Genomic DNA, 20,818 nt, shown 5'->3' with positions numbered 1-20,818 from the left:
ACTACCTTGAAGGCTCGGAGACTCCTATCGACGTGGTCACTGACCACAAGAATCTTGAGTATTTCTCTTCTACGAAGATACTCACGCGTCGTCAAGTTCGCTGGTCCGAATACCTTTGTCATTTCAACTTGACAATCCGCTTCCGTCCGGGCCGCCTGGGCGGAAAGCCCGATGCTTTAACTAGACGATGGGACGTCTACCCTAAAGAGGGGGAAAAAACGTACCGGCAAGTTAACCCCCAAAATTTGCGTCCTATCTTTTCTTCTGACCAACTATCGGCATCATTACGGGCTACCCTGCTCGAGGACGTTTGTCTTCGCGCAACTGTTGTCATGGACCTCGAAAAACTCCACAAAGACATTCGAGAGCACCTCCGTGACGATCCGGCTGCTGTCATCGGCATTACCGCTGCTGAATCTGGCTCTTCCAACCGCTGGACTCTTGACGAATCTGGGCTTTTACGCCTTGATGGTCGCATTTACGTTCCCTTAACCAACGGGACGTCCGAAGAACTCCGAGTACGTGTACTTCAATATCGTCATGATCATATTCTGGCTGGTCATTTCGGTCAGAATCGTACTTTGGAACTAGTTCGGCGCGACTATACTTGGCCGGAGCTCCGAACCTTCGTCCGAGTCTATGTTCAGTCTTGCGTTCTTTGCAAGCGCAACAAGAAGCCTCGACACAAGCCATACGGTTTACTCAAGCCGTTACCTGTCCCTCTTCGCCCTTGGCATTCTATTTCCATGGATTTCATTGAAGGCTTACCCAAATCTGGCAAGTACGATACTATCCTGGTTATTGTTGACCGCGCATCCACCTCAGGCTACCCCTACCTGGTACCTGTTAGGCTTTATCGGACCCGCGGAACCCTGGGCCTAAGAGGTACCAAATCCATGGTATCACCCATGGGCATGGTACTATCCACAAATTGTGGATGGTACCATGGGTGTCACACAACCCATGACCATGGTACTATCTATGCAGCCTTGGGTGCATCCATGGCTGTGTGGATGGTACCATGGTGCTTTGCCTGATTTGGGTGGCGGGGTGAATGGCTTGTAGCTCGCTCAAAAATGGGTCAAAAAATAAGCGCTTTGGTGCAGCCGGTAGGTCTCCTCCTGGGCTCTTTGATCCAATCACCTAGTGACGGGAAAGTCGCTGGTTCAACTGGAGCATGGCTTTTGCATTTTTTTGACCAAATACCCTTGCCATGCTCTTGCCTTGGCTTTTGGGTTGTCTGCTTAGCACTAGAAAAATGAGATAGTTTTGCTCTTCAAGACAGGCCAAGTCTCATGAGATTTGCTGGGCAGACTATGGAGTTTTGAATATTTTTTCATTTTTCTAGCTTTTAATTAGTTGGCAGTTCAGGCATGATAGATGGGCAGTAGGCAGCCTAAAGTACATGGAAAGTGATGTACAGTATGTGTAGAGTATGGACTACATGCCCCCCCACCCAGTTGGCCATGCTCCCACCCCTTGGACTTTGCAGTGTCTTGGGCGCTGGGGAGCCGATCGGCCATCACCGATGGCATCAAGCCGACCGGCATGTTCGATTTGGATGCATCCATGGTGCCAGGCAGACAGGGCCATGGATGCATCCATGGCTGGGCTTGATACCATGCATGGATGCATCCATGGGTGGTATTGTCCCAAGCATGGATGCATCCATGGGTGGTATCAATACCACTGTGGTTGCATCCATCTGGTCGCGTGGATCGCACCACGGTCACGGGGTGGACGCAACCACGGTCACGCGTGGATGCTCCCACGCCGCGTTGGGAGCATCCATGCATGGGGCGCGTGGTAGCACCCACGGGTCGGTATGGACGCATCCATGGCGCGTGTGGATGCTACCACGCGCCCCATCCCGACGCGCATGGATGCTACCACGCGCCTGTGGGAGCATCCATGCCCGCCTTCCCGCCCTTGTGGGAGCATCCATGCCCGCCTTCCCCGCCCTTGTGGGAGCATCCATGCCCGCCCTGTGGTAGCATCCACTGGCCCGCCCTCCCGCCATGGTACCATCCATGCCCGCCCTCCCGCCAGCATGGATGCATCCACGCCCGCCCTCCCGCCTCCATGGATGCATCCATGATCCGCTCCGCGGTCACATGCATCGCGTCGCGCGTCGCGTGCGTGGTCTGGCTTGGCCCATCTTACAGACTGCAGCCATCAACGCATCGCGGCGCGGCGCAAGCGTGTCTAGCTTTGGTCATCACACATATTCTTCTCAGCACATTGAACTTAAGTCGTTGGCCTCGGCAGACGCGGTCACGTGACCTATCAAACACACGCTAAAAAAATTAAAGGCGCGTCTGTCGCGTGTGGACATGTGGCTAAATAAAAGTGCATCCACCTTTCCTCATCCCGACTCTGTCCTCCGTGGCTTGGCCTTTCTGTTCTAAGTCCATCTGTGGCGTCTTTCAATGGACTTCTTTCAGGTTGCCTCATCAGACACGGCCACGTGACCTCGAGACAAAATAGCTAGAAGCGCGTCTGCGTCTGTTCATAAGGTTGGGGGCTTCAGGTGGCGTGATGGACCAACAAATGGGCAAGAAAGACATAGTATTATAGTCAGAGTACATAATCCAATCTAAGTACGCTTGCGACTGGGCCGCGATGGTCCCCAAAGACCGCAGCGAAAGAAAACCCATGTGGAGGAACCGGAGGACGGATACGAAGGGGATATGAAGGTCCCTAGCTCGGCCCTCGATGCCTGTGGTGCTTCCTTTAAGGCCGCGGATGAGTCCCGCGTCAAGGGCAGCACCAAGTTCTTTGCGCAGACCGGGTTGATGGGCCTCGTATGCCGCCACGATAACTTACTCTTCGTGGTGGATATCGAGACCCCTGGCGAGCGGCAGCATTATCCATTGACGCTCCTGGAGATGTTGTTCCAGCATCTCCCGCCCAACATCATAGTCGGCGCGCTGTATGATATCGCTTGCGCGCTGAAGCGATCATGCATCAAGTTCAACTTCCTCTCCCGTTACAAACATCGGCTCGTCTGGGCCGTGTCCGTGTTCCACGCGTTTGCCCATATCTGGGCGTGCCAATTGATCTATCATCCCCAGAAGTGCATAGGGTTTGGTGGCTCTAATGGCGAAGGCAGCGAGCGAGTCTGGTTCAAGCTCAGCCGCCTGGTTGCGTATCTCCGTGTGTGTGGTGTAAGTATTTATGTCTCGATTTCCACGCCGCATATTGATTTGGTTCCAGTATCATCAACGGCACTTCGTCATTGACATGCAGGCCGGACGGGACGCTGAAGAGGTGATCAACGGCATCGCGGACTGGCTTCGGCGTCGGTCGTTCTTATACCAGCGCCAGTTACAAGAAGCAACAGCGGTTCTTTCTGCGAGCAACCTCTCAGAGGATGAACTCCAAAAAGAATGGGACCTTCAAGTCGCCTATCAAACTCGGCCCGTTACAAGTTCGTTCCTCCCATTAATTATAAATAGGATAACACTGACTCTCCATCATAGGGCGCTCCAAGACCGCTATCAGAACAGCGATCGACTCAGTCTTTGCTGCCGACCGCGTGATCCTCCAGCTGGAGAAACGGCTGGAAACAGTCACGCAGCAGCTGGCTCAGCGGAACTTATCTGCCGAGGAGAAACTGGCGCTTACGGACAAAATTGAGACTCTAACTGCTACAAAGCAGAAAGAGGTCCTCCTTCGCGACAGGCTCAATCGCCAACTGGGTACAACGAACGCAAAAGCCCTCAAGATCATGAAGCATCGTGATTATTACTCGGCTCGCTACCAAGCCCGAACCACGAAGGACCAGTTGGTCCGCAAATTAACGCAGCGCAAGATGGAGTTTGATCCAATCGAGCGGTCTGTGCGCCGCTCCACCAGTGGTATGTCCTTGGTTTCAGTGGCCCAGACAGCGCTTACCTTTGTCCAGAACAAAAGAAGAATGAACACGCGTCTTCAGCCATCAAAAAACGAGAGCCAACTATCAAGAAACTCATCAAACAATACAACGAGGCTCAGAAAATCATCAGCAAACTGATTCGAGAGAAGAAGGCGCCACCCAACGCCATTGCCCCCGTTAAACTCAACGGGAAAGAATATTCGAGCTGGATATTGACGACATCATCTGGCTCGATGTGGGACTTGATGATGCCGAGGGTGATGTACCTCGCGCTGCTTGATGCGGAGCTCCGTGCTCGATCCGGCGATGCTGCAAAAGCAGCGTTGCGTGGAAGAGCTTCATCGCCTACGGCGGGAGCATGGCCATCTGTTGGCCCATCTGGAGGTCGAATGGCGCGCTGTCGAAACGGCCCTCGCCAGCTGCGATGATCCACCCCTCAAATACCAACTCGAACGCCGACGCGAGAAGGTTTTGAACCTCCACGTCGTCTGGGGAGACGCGCTCATCAGTTTATCGCCACCTCCGGGTGCCACGCGGCTGTCAGCACCTCAGCAATCAATTTCGGAAGCCCGGGTTCTACGGAGCTTCCCGGCATGGAGGGACACCGAGGAGGATAACTTATCGGACGTGTGGAGCGAAGGAGAAGAGGGCGAGGATGACGATCCAATGTTGATCCCAATCTTGAGCACATTAGAAGTGGCAGATAATCGGGTCCAGGAGGAGGAGAATGATGGTGAAGATGATATGGATGATCTGGACGATGTATTCTTGTAGCGGTCAACAGGGATTCACTAAGCCAGACGCGCCTTGATTTTTTTTTTTTAGCGTGTGTTTGATAGGTCACGTGACCGCGTCTGCCGAGGCCAACGACTTAAGTTCAATGTGCTGAGAAGAATATGTGTGATGACCAAAGCTAGACACGCCCGCGCCGCGTCGCGATGCGTTGATGGCCGCGTGCATGCAGGCCTGTACGATAGGCCAAGCCAGACCACGCACGCGACGCGCCGCGATGCATGTGACCGCGGAGCGGATCATGGATGCATCCATGCAGGCGGGAGGGCGGGCGTGGATGCATCCATGCAGGCGGGAGGGCGGACATGGATGGTACCATGGCGGGAGGGCGGGGCCAGTGGATGCACCCACAGGGCGGGAAGGATGGTACCACAAGGGCGGGAAGGCGGGCATGGATGCTCCCACAGGCGCGTGGTAGCATCCATGCGCGTCGGGATGGGGCGCGTGGTAGCATCCACACGCGCCATGGATGCGTCCATGCGGACCCGTGGGTGCTACCACGCGCCCCATGCATGGATGCTCCCAACGCGGCGTGGGAGCATCCACGCGTGACCGTGGTTGCGTCCACCCCCGTGACCGTGGTGCGATCCACGCGACCAGATGGATGCAACCACAGTGGTATTGATACCACCCATGGATGCATCCATGCTTGGGACAATACCACCCATGGATGCATCCATGCATGGTATCAAGCCCAGCCATGGATGCATCCATGGCCCTGTCTGCCTGGCACCATGGATGCATCCAAATCGAACATGCCGGTCGGCTTGATGCCATCAGTGATGGCCGATCGGCTCCCCAGCGCCCAAGACACTGCAAAGTCCAAGGGGTGGGAGCATGGCCAACTGGGTGGGGGGGCATGTAGTCCATACTCTACACATACTGTACATCACTTTCCATGTACTTTAGGCTGCCTACTGCCCATCTATCATGCCTGAACTGCCAACTAATTAAAAGCTAGAAAAATGAAAAAATATTCAAAACTCCATAGTCTGCCCAGCAAATCTCATGAGACTTGGCCTGTCTTGAAGAGCAAAACTATCTCATTTTTCTAGTGCTAAGCAGACAACCCAAAAGCCAAGGCAAGAGCATGGCAAGGGTATTTGGTCAAAAAAATGCAAAAGCCATGCTCCAGTTGAACCAGCGACTTTCCCGTCACTAGGTGATTGGATCAAAGAGCCCAGGAGGAGACCTACCGGCTGCACCAAAGCGCTTATTTTTTGACCCATTTTTGAGCGAGCTACAAGCCATTCACCCCGCCACCCAAATCAGGCAAAGCACCATGGTACCATCCACACAGCCATGGATGCACCCAAGGCTGCATAGATAGTACCATGGTCATGAGTTGTGTGACACCCATGGTACCATCCACAATTTGTGGATAGTACCATGCCCATGGGTGATACCATGGATTTGGTACCTCTTAGGCCCAGGGTTCCGCGGGTCCGATAAAGCCTAACAGGTACCAGGTAGGGGTAGCCTGAGGTGGCGCATCTAAGCAAGCGATCTTCATTCCCTGCGATAAACACATCGACTCCCCGGAGCTGGCACGGCTTTTCCTTATCCATGTCTTTTCGAAACACGGTATCCCCGAACACGTCACTTCGGACCGAGGTAGAGAATTCGTCTCAGCATTCTTTCGATCTCTTGCTATGCTCTTGAACATGGAGATGCACTATACGTCTGGCTACCACCCGGAGGCTGACGGACAAACCGAACGTGCTAACCAAACCCTCGAGCAGTACATTCGCATGTACACTTCGTACTAGCAAGACGATTGGGACCAACTCTTACCCTTAGCTGAGTTTGCTTATAACAACGCTCCTAACGCGTCTACTGGCATCTCACCTTTCTTCGCTAACAAGGGTTATAATCCAACTCTTACGGTCAATGCTGACTTGGACGTTCCGAACATTCCCGCTAGAGACTACACTGTCGAACTTCAATCGCTTCATGAGTTCTTACGCGAACAAATTACTTCTGCTCAGAAAAGGTATAAGGAGACTGCTGACCGAAAGCGGATTCCCCAACCTGACTTGGCAGTTGGCGACTCAGTCTATGTCCTGGCGAAGTATATTCGGACGACCCGACCAACTCCGAAGTTCTCTGAACAATTCCTTGGTCCCTACGAAATCATTGCGAAACCCAGTTCTGCTTCATATACGCTACGTCTTCCAAAAAATATGCGAGCTATTCACCCAGTTTTTCACGTATCTCAGCTCGAAACTTGCATTCCTAACCTCTTCCCTGATCGCGAACCGGAGCCCCCGGCCGCGGTCGAGGTAGACGGTGAAGAACAATGGGAAGTTAAAGAGATTGTCGATTCTAAGATCGATCGGAGATGCTGAGTTAAACTCCGCTACTATGTCGAATGGCTTGGTTTTGAAAATACTGACGAGCAATACTCCTGGGTTGGCGCTGACGACATCGCGGATGCTCCTGACCTTATCGAGAGTTTCCACAAGAAGTACCCTCAGAAACCTGGGCCTGACTACTAACGCCCTTCGGATTTTCCGTCTCTATCCGACTTCTTACTCTTACTCACTCTGGTCAATTCGGCACTTGCTTGCTTCTGGGTTTTATTTACATTTGGGCTATTCTATTTACTGGCCTTTTCCTGGCCCCTTCGACGAACCCTCACCCTTGTCGGCCTCTCCGCCCTTCTCCGACTTCTTCTTCGACTTCTTCGATTTCTTCTTGGGAGGCTGTTCGGCCTCGGGTTCGGACGCCGCCGGGCTTCTCCGAAAGCTTTGCATCCCTCGCATCAGCCGCCTGACGTTCTTTGCGGCGCCTCTCGTTCATCTTGTCTCTGGCGGCATTCAGCTTTTCCCGCCATTTTTCGTCGTACTCGCGATCGGTAATGTTGAGCCGCTCGCGCATCTGGGCTTGGTTTCGGTATAGCCGAGACCGCGCTCGGGCTCGCCGCGCCTCGTACGCCTCCTGCGACTGATGCTCCGGCTCCTCCGAAAGCTCCCGCTCCCTTCCCGCTACTTCGGTTCGATACCGTACATCGAAGTCGACGAACTCGAAGGCAGCGTTGGCGGCGTTAGTATCGGGGTGCTCGCGTGCCAAAGCCAATATGGCGTTTTGGTTGCCATGTGCGTACGACAACAAGTTGTCGACGTCTTCGTTGGTGTCTCTCTAGAAGTGGGTTAGTATTCGGATCCTCCGATAAGGTCCGTTTACGCACTATCATCTCTTGCGCACTGTCAAGCGCCGCCTGCGTCGCGTTCAACTCAGTTGTCATCCCCTTCATCCCATCACCAAATGCCCCCAACCCAGTTTCCAACTCCTCCACCCTACGGCGCAAGCGCACGAGCTCCGAGCGAGAGCCCCCGCCCGAGGCGAACCTCTGCTCGAGGAGTCTCCGACGAGCCTCCTGTGCATCGCGCAAGTCGCACTTCTGCTTTTGGCGACGGCAGCGGGTGCACGAGGGTCCTGGCCCAGGGACGCAGGGTTCCGCCTCTCGGTCCGCGGTTGGGCGACGACTGCAGCGTTTGCATTCTGTCGACTTGGGTTAGTACGGCCCACTTCGGATGATCCGCTACGCACCGATTGGAGGCAGCTCGGCCTCGTTCGGCCCGTCCGAATCACTGGGCGTCTCCTCCCTCGCCGGCTCCTTGCCCTTGCGGGACTTCTTCTTTGGGGCGGCCTTTTTGCTCGGCCCCTTGTTGTTCTTGTTGGGCGGCTGGCGGTTTTGGTGCTGCGGACGACATGGGGAAAATTGATGGCAATGGTCGGTTTCTCCGCCGCCTTATATGGTGAAATTTTCGGCAATCACCGGCTGGTCACGTTTTGTTCTAGATGGTTCTATGACTCTCGGGGCGAGAGTCTTAACGGGGGAGTACTGTTATATCCCGTGCATCTTAGGACGCTCCGAGGGTTATCCTTGGAGCGCAACAGGGTTTTTACGCGATGAAGGTATCTGAGCGTTTCCCTTCAAACAGTTAATCTGCACGCAGACTCTATTGGACCTGTTCGGACTCTCCGCCCATCAACTCGGATCTTTACCCATTTGGACTTTGGTTTGTTTACTTATATCCGTTAGGCGTTCGCCTTGTTTCCTTTGCCTCGTGGATGTCTTCTCGTTCCCCTTACTTACTATGCCTTTGTACTTAACCCGCAGGGAGATCCTGCGGACCACATCGGATCTCCCTGCGAGGTCATATGCCTTATGCTTACCACTTAGTATAAATACTCATACTCTACGCTCCTGTACTTCAGTTTTGTTATTAACGTTTCTTGCCTCGCTCTCCGCTCTCGTCCGACTCCTCCCCGCGTTCTAAGCCTTATCGCCTTCGGCTTCTCCGAACGTATCCGCAGGAGTTCACGTATTTGTTCAGACTTGCTTTCGGCCTGCAAGACGTGTAGTCGCTCACTCCGATATAGTGTTGTGATAGCCACTCGGTTCTGCTTCGGACTTTCCGTTACTTCCTTTCGGTTCTTGCACGGCACTTAACAGGCCCGCATACCACCGCCCCCTTCGACAATCCCCCATTCTTTCAACCCCTTCCCTTCACCCCTGCGGCCCTACGCAGCGCCCATCCGATCCGCCCTGGGACCTGGCGCCCATCCGATCCATCCCTAATATCGTAGCATATAAAAACCGTACTTACAAGATGTAGTCGCTAGGCTAATATCGTCTATTCTCCGGGCGAATACCCATCTCTCGTGCTCCCCGACCCCTTCGAAGTCGGTCCCCCCGACGCCCCGATACGGCCCCGAGCCCGACGTTGACACGCGGTAAGGTTGTAGTCCCCAAAGACAAGGACCTAAGGAGGCGCATCATCGAGCTCTGCTACGATACGCGAGTCGCCGGACATGCCGGGCGGTTCAAGACCCTAGAGCTGGTTTCGCGCAACTACTGGTGGCCACAGATGTCCTGCCACATCGGACGCTATGTTGCGACCTGCGACTTGTGCTGCCGCACGAAGGCCCTCCGAAGGCTCCCGCACGGAGAGCTGCACCCGACCGAAGTCCCCCCCGAACGCTGGCACACTGTCACGGTGGACTTCATCGTCGAGCTCCCCGAGGCTCACGGGTACAACGCGGTCATGGTAGTCGTTGACGCTCTTGGCAAACGCGCTCACTTCACTGAGTGCCATACGACGGTAGACGCGGTCGGAGCCGCCCAGTTGTACTATCGGAACGTCTGGAGGCACCACGGAACCCCCGAGAAGTACATCTCGGATCGCGGTTCACAGTTCGTCGCTGACTTCACGCGCGAACTCTGGCGCTTAATCGGCATCAAGCCTGCCATGTCCACGGCTTACCACCTGCAGACCGACGGACAGACCGAACGCGTTAACCAGGAGCTTGAGCAGTACATCCGGTGATAAGCCGCAGTCTGGAACAGACCAGGAAACGACTATTTTTGTCGATTTTGTTGCTCAGCGCACGTCTCAGAGTTGACATGAGTCCCGAATGGTCAACTAGGGAATTACCTGCACAAGAACCAGTCAAACTCCAGTCAAAATCTATCAAATCGCTCTCAGTGATTCCAAAATCTTGACTAGGAAAAGTTCGCAGAGCCCGTTCTACGCTAGAATCTATCCAATTCTACGCAAAATACCCAAAGGGAGTGTATTCTAAAAGGCATATTCGGTTTGGCGCTCGGTGGAGACTCGAGATCGACTTCTCCTAGATAAGGGACACCCCCTATCTCTGTTGGTATCGACGACTGACATCATTGGAACGTGGTTTCGGATCATGCTGGAGGATCGAGAGTGCCAAGGGACGGTTAAACGGCGAAAACCTACTCAATTGACTGGGGCCTGGACCTGTGATCAACGGCGACTCTAAAACACTGTCGAGGAACAGATCATCTGAACATTGGAAATGCGCCAGGAGAGTTGGGACAACCACCGCTGAGGCCATATGCACAAGATACGAGTTATGGGTGTCAATCGAAAGCTGGGAAGCAGAGCTATCCACTTATCCTACTCAAGATCGAGGGATTCGTCACAAGCAAAACTAGATGGTCGCGAACACGGAAGATTTACACAGGTCATTGACTCCAATACACGGATACCAGTCATCTGGACCTGGATTTTCGACTCTGGGCTGTATGGCGAAACGATACCTATACAATTATGCACATGGACTACTTTTCTTACTCGAGATTTTCCCTGATTCTATCAATTTCTGTTTGGTATTTATATCTCTGTTTTGTATTTGGCAGGTTCACGGATTGCCCCGCTCTACTAGGTGCATCTGGGGATCTAGCTCGTCAATCTATCTTGCTAGCTCTTTCGAAATAGTATCATCGCGTCGGAAGGATTATTGGTTGAGGGTTTCGGTTGCTGAATACAAGAGTTCCGGTTGCTGTTTATTGGGTTTCGGTTGCTGGTCAAGAGTTTAAGGCAGTTAGTTCCTGACTCGAGACAACTCAGAGGGTTTAAGGCAGTTAGTCCTGATCCAACGAGTATAAACTCTCCGGGCATCGTATTGGCGCTTCTCTATTGCTGAGTTTCGTCGATAGTACGCTTTGGGGCACGACAAATCAACGTTTTTCGCAAGAAACTCGTATCTACCCTACAACCTTACACATCTGTGCCAAGGCTCTGTTCACAGGGGCCTGTACTCGCACAAGGAGTTGACGATTTTTGGGTTTTGTGACTTTTCCTACTCGACATTATACATCTTTCTCTCTACGAAAAGTGGAGTTTTGGTTGTTTTTGTTGGTTTGGTTAGTTAGAGAGCTCATTTGCTGTCCCCACTCCGCACTCATCACCGGATCTTCACCAACTACCAACAAGACGACTGGGATGAGCTTATCCCTGCCGCTGAGTTCGCCTATAACAACCACGTTCACTCCTCCACTCAACAGGTACCTTTCATGACGGACACTGGTCGGCTCCCCCGAATGGGTTTCGAACCGGGTACCTGCTCAGAGTTGGAGTCGGTGAATGAGTTTCGCGATCGGATAGCGAACGGCGTCTCCGAGGCAAAGGCCGCGCTCGTTAAAGCCAAGGACGAGTATAAACAGTACTACGATCGGAGACGTTCGGACGCTCCGAAGATCCAAGTTGGCGACAAGGTTTGGCTGGACGCCTCTGACATTAGAACGACTCGGCCCTCCGAGAAGTTCTCGCATAAGCACCTTGGACCATTCAAGGTACTTGCAGTGGTTAGCAAGGGCGCCTACAAGCTAGACCTCCCCCCGGCGCTACTCCAAGCTCCACCCGGTCTTCCCTGTTGTTAAGCTCGAACCTGCTAAAGACGACCCCTTCGATGGGCGACCTGGTTACGACGAACCGCCCCCCGAACTAGAGGACGGAATCCCCGAATGGGAAGTCGAAGAAATCTTGGATGCCAGGATAAGGTATAAGCGTCTTAACTACTTCGTCAGGTGGAAAGGCTACGACGCCTCGCACGACTCGTGGGTTCGGTTCGACCGTGTCTTCGCACTGGACAAAATTGCGGACTTCTATCAGAGATACCCAGGTAAACCACGGCACATCGCCTCAGCGACCTTCGACTCGCTGCCCTTCCGAACTATGCGTCGGGACGCCGCATTCAAAGGGGGGGGGTGATGTCAGGGGAACCCCTGCTTCGGCCTCCTTCGGACTGTCCGAACGCATCCGAGGCGCATCCAACCAGCGCCCCTTCGGACGCTCCGACCCACCCCGACCATCGTCCACAGCCTCCTTCGCCTGCACAATCACCGATCCGTCAAGACCCTCCCAACGATCACCTTGGGACAGAGCCTGCGACGCCGCTCAGGCCTTCTGCGCTCTACGTCGGCAGTTACGGACGACCAGTATATAGTTGGCGCCCTAGCAGGCGGACCCTTAGAGTTTCTTCTCTTTGGATCCTCCCCTGCTAGGTTGGTCCCTCCGTGTATTTCCCGTAGCTTTTATTCACGCTTTGGATCCTCCCCTGCTAGGCTTTCATCGGAGTCTCCAGGGTTGCCCTTACACCTGAGCAGAGGGGGAATCCTTAGTGAACTACTACAACAGAAGGAAGGGACGCTACAGACTCACCTGAGCAGAGGGGGAATCCTTAGAGAATAAGCCAAGGAGCCCCCTGCCCAGGTGCACTACTATATACTAGTGACCGGAGTAATGATAGTGTTATATCCGTGCCGAATCCGGCATCCGATTCCGTTATCGATTCCAGTCTTTGGTTTTTACGCAATGAAGATTTACTGAGTGTTTCCAATTACCCCGACTTATGATCTATGCAATCATCTATGCCTTGTTCCTCGTATGCAACTCCTCTTCTACTTTACTTGACCTTGTTCTAATCTTGTTCCTTACTTTGTTATACCTTATTCCGTTTCCGTCACTTCTCACACTATAAATACCTTGATGTATTATCACGTACTTCAGTTTGTAAATTAACATTGCTGGCCTCTATCTCCCAGCGTCGTCTCGACTCCGCTCTTCTCTTCTTGTCTTGTCTTGGTCAACTGGAAGCCCCGGTCACCCATACATCCCTCTGTGGTGTTCCGCCCCCAAGTGCTCTCTGACTTCGATTCCGTTTCTGACTCCGTCTTCGACTCCGTCTCTTTGGTCGACACGGCACTTAACAGTATTTACAAACTCACTTCCTTTTGACCAGGTCAAATGTACACCTCTCTTCTGACAACATTAACCCCGCCAATACTGTTCCACGGTGTACATCCCGCTTCTACGATCAAATGGTTCCTCTCACTTCGCCTATGGCGAATTTCACCTACAACACTGGCGCCTCCTGTCATTTCGGTTCCTGTTTCTGTTCCTCGGACTCCCACTAGCACGACCAACCCTTTCCGGCCTGGTTTTGTTACGACTCCGCAGGATCCTGATCCAAGTTCTATTCCTTTGCCAACGACTCCACATCCTAACACGGGTCGTTTCTCTAATGTCAGTTCCCCTCCCGTCTCTCCTACATTTTGTTACCGACCCCTCACACCTACACGCCTTCACGACATTGAAGAAGAAAGCAAGCCCGTTCCGATATATCGGCACGCTTTCAGCAGGCCCATGAGTCCTGCTCAAGGTCACTCCGGAAACGGAAACGATTCCGGTCAAGGTCAACAACGCCGCAACTCTACTCCGACTATTAGCGGCAAGCCGAGTCCATTCTTGACTTCGCCTTCTGGCTCCCCTCCTGGCTCACCCAGAGGTGGACCTCCTGGTGGCGGCGGACCGGACCTAGTGGTCCTGGTGGTGGCCCTGGTGGATCTGGAAATCCATTCTGGGGCCCTCCAGGGGGTGGTGGTGGCGGAGGAGGCGGTGGAGGTGGAGGTGGAGGTGGTGGACCACCTGATAGAGGTGGTGGTGCCAGAGTCCCTCGAGCTGGCTCTCCGGGCCGTGATCTTCAACACGCTATGATTGGCGCACTCCAAAATTTCCAACATTTCCTCACCAACTTTCCTCAGCGCAACAATGCTGCGCCCCGTTTCCAATCGGAGTCTACTCCAGGCACTGGACACGTTCGATGATACTGAGCCCGCAAAACTCATCCCTTTCCTCACCCAGTGCTATATGCACTTCGCCGAGCGTGAACAGGACTTCTCGACTGATGATGAGAAGATCATCTACATCACCTCATATCTGCGTGGAAACGCTTTGGCGTACTTTACGCCTAACCTGTATGCCATGAATCAGGGCCAGGCTATTGCGATTCCGCCTTGGGACGGAAACTTTCCTTTGTTCATCAAGGAACTCTAGGACAACTTTGGTCCTCAGGACCCGGTTGGCGACGCGGAGGACAAAATTCGGAATGTGAGGATGAAGTCCGGTGATAAGATCACCACTTACATTATCCAATTCGACACACAGACCTATAGTTATATTAGTATTATGTAGTCACTACATTTCTACCATAGGATAGTCTAAGTTAGCAAGCACATTATTTAATTAGAGATTCTAGTCTTAGATATTAATATGTATATGATAAGAAATCCATAAATCTGGGTATATGATACAACAAGATATAATTATTACTGGCGTTGAGCAAATCGCACCCTTCCAGATTGGGATGGATGAGAAATATACTCAAATTCAACTAGTAGCATTTGCAAAACACCCTAAAAAAAGGTCAGCAAGTTACTCTGATATAAAAGTAGCTATTCATTGCTCACATTTCCCAAAATGTAGCATGGTCCATCACCTATAGGAGCTTTGAAATAGCCACCTAAAAAGTTGCACCAGACAGTGTCATTACTTGGGCCAGCTCGATGAAGGTCCACAAAGTGATAAAGTGGAAGAGGAAGGATGTTATTCCCAAAGTGACACTGGATAACTTCAGATTGAAGGGCTGGGTGGCTTCTTCTGCAGTAAAATTTCTTGGCCTCTGTATTAAATATGGCATTTAAAGTTGTTGACAATGCATCAATAATTTCCATAGGTAGAAATGAGCAGTTAGAACCTGGATTCAAATATCAGATCTTAGAGCATATATTCTGTTGTAAGCCAACCTGTGTCAATGACAAGGGGGTAGCTATAGGGCCTATTCCTGTAGTCCCTACAGGGGACTTCTTGATTTGCTATGGTGATTCCATTGAACGGAATTGCCCAGGAGACAAATCCAGCCACTGTAGGCATCCAATTGCTCCAGCCATTATGTTTTATAGCATCACCTTGACTTGATTCATCTGGCAAATAATTGTTGGGTCCAAGAATAAGATAGCTATTAGACCTGCCAATACCATAAATTGATAGAAGATAAGTTATAAACTGGTATACATACCCATTGGATCCTAGGGCAACTGTGAATCTTGCAGCCTAAAGATATTTCATTTTAAATAGTTAAATAAATAAATAAAATATCCTTACTGGAATCTTTCTTTGAGTTGACAGCTGTTGAACAAAAATCTAGTAAGAATCAGAATAAGCTATTATCTAAGTTGGAGTTTGAAAGTATACCTGATTACAGAGATAAGAGAAATTAGTAGGTGGCCTCGAAGTATATTAGTATAACCAGTATTAAAATTATAGAACACTTACATCAATCCCATTCCAAATATTCCATCAAAGTTCCATTTGAGGAAAGAAGCAGATGCTTGAGTTGCTGTCCCAAATATCATATCATCAACACGATGAACCTGATATCTATTCTCTGATGTTGATTTAGGATTTCCAACAACAAACATTGGGCCTTGATGCAGTTGAGGTACTATATGGTCTAAGCATGTCTGGGGGTGTGAAGAACAAGAGGATATGTACCAATTCCAAGTTGATTGAAGTACTTGTATATTGGAAGAGTTATAAACAAGGAAGTAGCATTTGAAGCATAAAAGCAGGAGCCATGAGGACGTTGGAAAGCAGTTTGAGTTTCCAGCTGAACTGTGTTATGGGTAAATGCCCAGCTAGAAAGTGTAAATTTGAATTCGGATATAATTGCAATCAAAATAGCTGACACAAAATTTGAAGCTGAACGAGTCAATTAATCTTCTCTATGGTTCAGATATAGCGGAAGCTCACCTGTGTCAAAGAGAAGTTTGAGAAGATCCGCTCCAACAAGAGGGTCTGCTGCATCAATTCCCTAAATAACGCGGCCGGTGAGAGTTGAGAGACAATATGCGGCTCGTGCACACACCACTGTAACCGTGTGCAGTTGATCTAACATTCAAGTTGTTGGAATGAGTGGCTCGTAGCTTAATAGGGCCCATACCATTTTGCAAGGGGAAAAGTCCGAGAATCCGGTCATCCAGCTCGAATGTTTCGCCGATTCTACCAATCCCGCCACTCGCGGCAAAGACGGCCACGGTGTTCAAGTTGAAGTTGTTGCCCATCCAGCTCGCCAGTGATTGTGCATTTGTCGCTGGGAGAACGGGCATTTCCTGCTGGGGTGGAGGTGCTGGGGCTGGCGTCTCTTTCGAAGACTTGTACACCCGGAGCCGCTTGCTCTCAGGATCATAATATATGCCAGCGGTGTCCACGGTTGGCCTATGGATGCGGTTCTTCGCAACATCGGCGGCGGTCTATTGACCACAAGTCGTGAGCAACCTCTCGAATGGTTTACAAGCGTGCTCTCACCCGCTGGAATTCGTGGAGCGCAGTGTTGTACGGCATGCGCTGCAGGGGCACCATCTTGATTTCGTCGGACATCGTTTGGTTGGTTGTGAGCTCGGATAGGATAAGAGGGGACAAGTAAATTTTCTGGGAACTCGCATGCACACCAGCTCGCTTTTAAACGGAACCGACCGTTGTTGAGAGAACAATTACCTGGCGCCCACAGAAACGAAGACAAGAGCCGGTTTCCTTTCTCGGACACAGAACAACGAGGCCTAGCGACGGCGAGAGAAAGCAGAATAAGAGAATAACAGCGATCACCCAAGGCTTGTCAACAGAAGCCAGTAGAAGTGTGGGTCCCTTCTGATAACGGTACCGGTTGCCAGTGTTCTTCAAGTTGCTTGTTGCATTCGTTTTTATTTTCGCTGGGATGGCGTGAAATAGACGAACGCTTTCTAAGACGAGTTTGCATGTGGAACCCAGCCCAAGCCACCGATAAAAGAGCGGAATGCAAGTTGTGTATGTGTGGGTCGAAGTCAACAGGAACGGGAATCAAGAGTTGTCAACCGTGACAGAGTACGCATATGGTCCTCACAATAAAAATACTCTTCTTTTGGCACAGAATGCAAGTCGAAGCTGGTGTTGCAGGCCCACAAAGGAATCCAAAAGAAGACCTCACAATCGTCCAAGTCCAAGGCTGATACTAGGTAGTATTCCATAAAGCATAATCGAACGAATGGATGTACTCAACTAATTACAATAAGACATATCCTGTTCCAGCTCAGAATAAAAAAAAAGAACGGGTGAGTATGTACGACGTAAGTAGATGGACGAGATCTCGCATATAAACAGGATTAAGTTAGGACCACGCATTAAGCGCCGACCTCAGCGACCACGCCATGGCCGGCGGGGGTATATGGCGCAGCAGAGGGCGATGTGTAAACGGGGGTGGTGGGGGTGGCGGGCAGCGGCGAGCTCGAGGCGGGCCCGTCGGGCCGTTTTTTCGAGCGAAGGGGTTTTCGAGGAGCAATCTGTTGCGACGAAGCAGAGACAATCGGCTTGGTAATGCTTCCCTCAAGCCGTTCTCCACCCAAAAACAGTTCGACCAACGCCAGCTCCATCAACCCGTCCGGGCTCGGCGCCAGCGAATTTAGTTGTTGCTGGTGTAGCGAGTCAGAGGCAGAAGGTGACGGGTAGGCGTCGGTTGGAGAGGTCGCAGGACTCTTGACACCGGATTTGGAGAGGAACATCTCGACAATCAACCGGCACTCGTCCGCATTGGTAGCAGCAGCCAACATGCGTCGCATATCGTGCGCATGGTCTTCTGCAACAATAGGGATAGGGGCGACAGGTGGGGCAGGGAGTGGCTGGCGAGGAGCAGGGGAAGTGGGCGAAGCTTTGGGAGGCGGGGCTTGATTCGGCTGGACAACACGGAGAGACTGGCTCTGACCGGCTACAGAAGGCTTCCGTGTCCTGAAGTCCTCCCCGCCAGAGGTGTATCCGTTCGTCTTAATTGGAGTAGTCCCATTCTCCCTCCTGGGTGTTGTTGGTGCGGATTGTTTTCTCGCCCGAACGGAATTGAACTCATCCTCCCCTTCGCTCGCGGGTGGCGAAATTGGCTGGACTGGTGGAGGCCGAGGGGGAATGGGTCGATTGGCGAGATTTCCGTAGGAAGTCTGATGCGCCAGGCCTGGTCCCGTGGTGCGTATCGGTGTCGTTGGCGACATTGCCTTCCTCCCGAAATCCTCTGACGGCTGACTTCTACCCCGCTCCGAGGTACTCATCGACAGTTTGCTCATCATTCGTTGCAGCCTGCCCGACCCCTTCTTCCCGTTCTCTACACTGCTGATCCCGTTGCTTGACGTAATGCCGTTGCTAAAATCGGGTGGCCCTTGATTCAAGAACTCGACCATGTCTCGCCCAGCAGCAGATAGTTTGTGGGTGCGGGGGGGCTCGTCGGGAGGCCCCTCATTGAGGAAGTCCATCAACTCTCTGGTTGATTTGGAGACGGCAGATGGGCTTCGCATCCTGCCAGGGGTTGATGATGGCGTTGCCGACATACTCTTGGCTGGTGTTTGTGGGAGTGGTGGAGCAGAAGTATCGTCGAGTTCATCGTCAGAGCCAGCCATGACGTCGTCCAAGTCTAGGGACTCGCGGTTTTTCTGAATTCGACGTGTTTTGGCTGGGAAGCCTGAGTCCGTGTCAAACCCTCGAGGCCCTCCACCTCCAGGCTGTCGACGTTGAGGGGTTGGCGCAGGCATTGGCTCAGCAAGAGTCGCTTTGGACGACTTGCGAGGCGGAGAGGTGATGGAAGTGGGAGCAGAAGAAGAGGGATTATTATTCTTGCGCGTGGGAGTTGATTTCGGCTGTGAAGCCTCCTCTTCATCCTCTTCAATCGCATTAGGTCGGATCGACGGCCTCCTGCCATTCGCCCGAGGGGTTGCAGTCGTGCTGACTGTTGATGGGCCGACCGAGGCGCTGGTATCCACAGGGGCAGGGCGCCGAGCACCTTTCCCTTTTTCTTGCTTGTATACCTGTTATAGAAATAAAAAAGGAAGCCCATCAGATCGAGATTCTCCTGTCAGATGCCCGACAACACGCACCTCCATCGTCTTTAGCCGATCCGGTGTAAGCGAAACTTTCATTGTCGACCCAGACCGCATGAGATTGTCAAACTCTTTCTCCAGTGCAGAGTCCTGCTCGACAGTTAGAGAGCTGCCAATAAGCATCAAAAACCAGACGCACTTCAGGGCTATCAGAGTTAGAATTGTACGCTGCCAACGTCTGTTTCGTGTCTTCGCTCAACACCGAGTCTGATCGCTTATGCCCGTTGGTCGTCCCATCTTCGTTGGAATTTGAGCTTCGAGTGAACTTCTTGCGTGCCTTGTCAAAGGACGAGCGCGAGTTGGAGGAAACTGAGGGGGACATGGTGGTGGTAGGGGTGATATCAGTGGAGTTTCGGGAGCGATGGCCGGTCGAGGACTCCCTGCCAGAAGTTGTTGACGACACCAACTCCTGATTTGACGGCGAGTTGCGCGACAGCGATGACCGCTCGTTCCGTGAGAAGGACTTGCTGCGACGTGGCTTCGGTGTTTGCGTTAGTTGTTCTATCTGTTGATAAACTAGGAAACGTCAGATGGGCTTGTGCTGAGAAAGATGGAACCACAAACCTCGCATCGACTTGAAGAGCTCGTAGATCGAGTGGTCCTCGCATAGAGCAACGAACACATCTTGCACTGTAGCACTCGTACGACTGCTATCGCGGGCGGCCACCCTCCCAACATTGGACAAGATGTGTTCGCATACGGATCTAAAATTTAATCAGCCGTGTTTCGCATTAGCAGCACAGGCTAATAGACTCACTCAAGAATAGCCGTCAGATATAGGGAAGCCGGGGCAATGAGTGTGGATGCTGGAGGAGTAGTCCCGCCTAGCTGCGACATCCGTTCCTGGAGTTTTGAGACAGCAGTGGAGTCTTCATCAGACTCGTTTAATGTGCAATATGCCTCGCACTTGAGCCGGAGTAGCTACCGAATAAATGTCAGTCATGGCGGAGACGAGACAACAGGCGCGCACCTCGAAAGCCCACTGTAGATTAAACGTTGTGCCATCGTCCTCTCTTTCACCCGGGCCTGGCCGGGGAGTTCTTTCCCAATATGCTCGTAGCTCGACCTCCGCTTCGAGTAATGCTTCCTTGCCCAAGCTGGTCGGGAGAATGCTTAACAGGCTCGCGCGCAGCTTGTCCGTCGAAAGCGACCGGGCAGTATTGAGAATGTTGAAGAGGAATTCGTCAAGAAGGACATTGATGGAGCGGAGACCATCCACTTTCAGCTTAATGGGCCGGATGTCGCTGAGTATGACGTCGGCAGAGTGTGAGGAGATATATTGTGGGCCTTGTCGGGATTAATGTGGCGCAGTACGAGTGGAGCAAGAAACATTACCCGTAACCTCCGGGGCGGTCATGGACAGAAAGAAAGACGAGAAACGGGTGTCACGTTCAGCACTGCACGCGCCAGATGGATCAAAAAAGAAGCTCAAATATCCATACCATTGCCAGTCCCAAGACGACGACGAGAGCAACGAAGGCGGCAGAATTCAAACAGAAGATGTCGTCAAGCTAAATGTTTCGTTATACAAGGCACGTAAGTACGTTATGGAGCCAGGAGAACGAATAGAAGCCAAATCAAACTGCAACGACTAATTA

At 52.1% G+C, this 20,818-nt stretch overlaps 1 protein-coding gene across 1 annotated transcript; it reads right to left on the bottom strand.

Annotated features, from left to right (window-relative positions):
* Nucleotides 1–17,486: 17,486 nt before the first annotated feature.
* On the bottom strand, nt 17,487–20,577 carry MIND_00786100 (uncharacterized protein; the record flags this gene model as incomplete). Its single annotated transcript, XM_037364548.1, has 7 exons — nt 17,487–19,148; nt 19,218–19,310; nt 19,360–19,736; nt 19,785–19,924; nt 19,978–20,141; nt 20,191–20,507; nt 20,556–20,577. 7 exons carry the CDS (start codon nt 20,575–20,577, stop codon nt 17,487–17,489), a joined length of 2,775 nt encoding a protein of 924 aa, XP_037220192.1.
* Between the last annotated feature and the right edge of the window lie 241 nt (nt 20,578–20,818).

This window comes from Mycena indigotica, assembly GCF_014461135.1.
Source record: "Mycena indigotica strain 171206Taipei chromosome Unknown Mind.scaff0006, whole genome shotgun sequence".
Taxonomy (NCBI): domain Eukaryota; kingdom Fungi; phylum Basidiomycota; class Agaricomycetes; order Agaricales; family Mycenaceae; genus Mycena; species Mycena indigotica.
The sequence above is the reverse complement of the archived record's forward strand: the minus strand, read 5'-3'. Positions and strand labels throughout refer to the sequence as shown.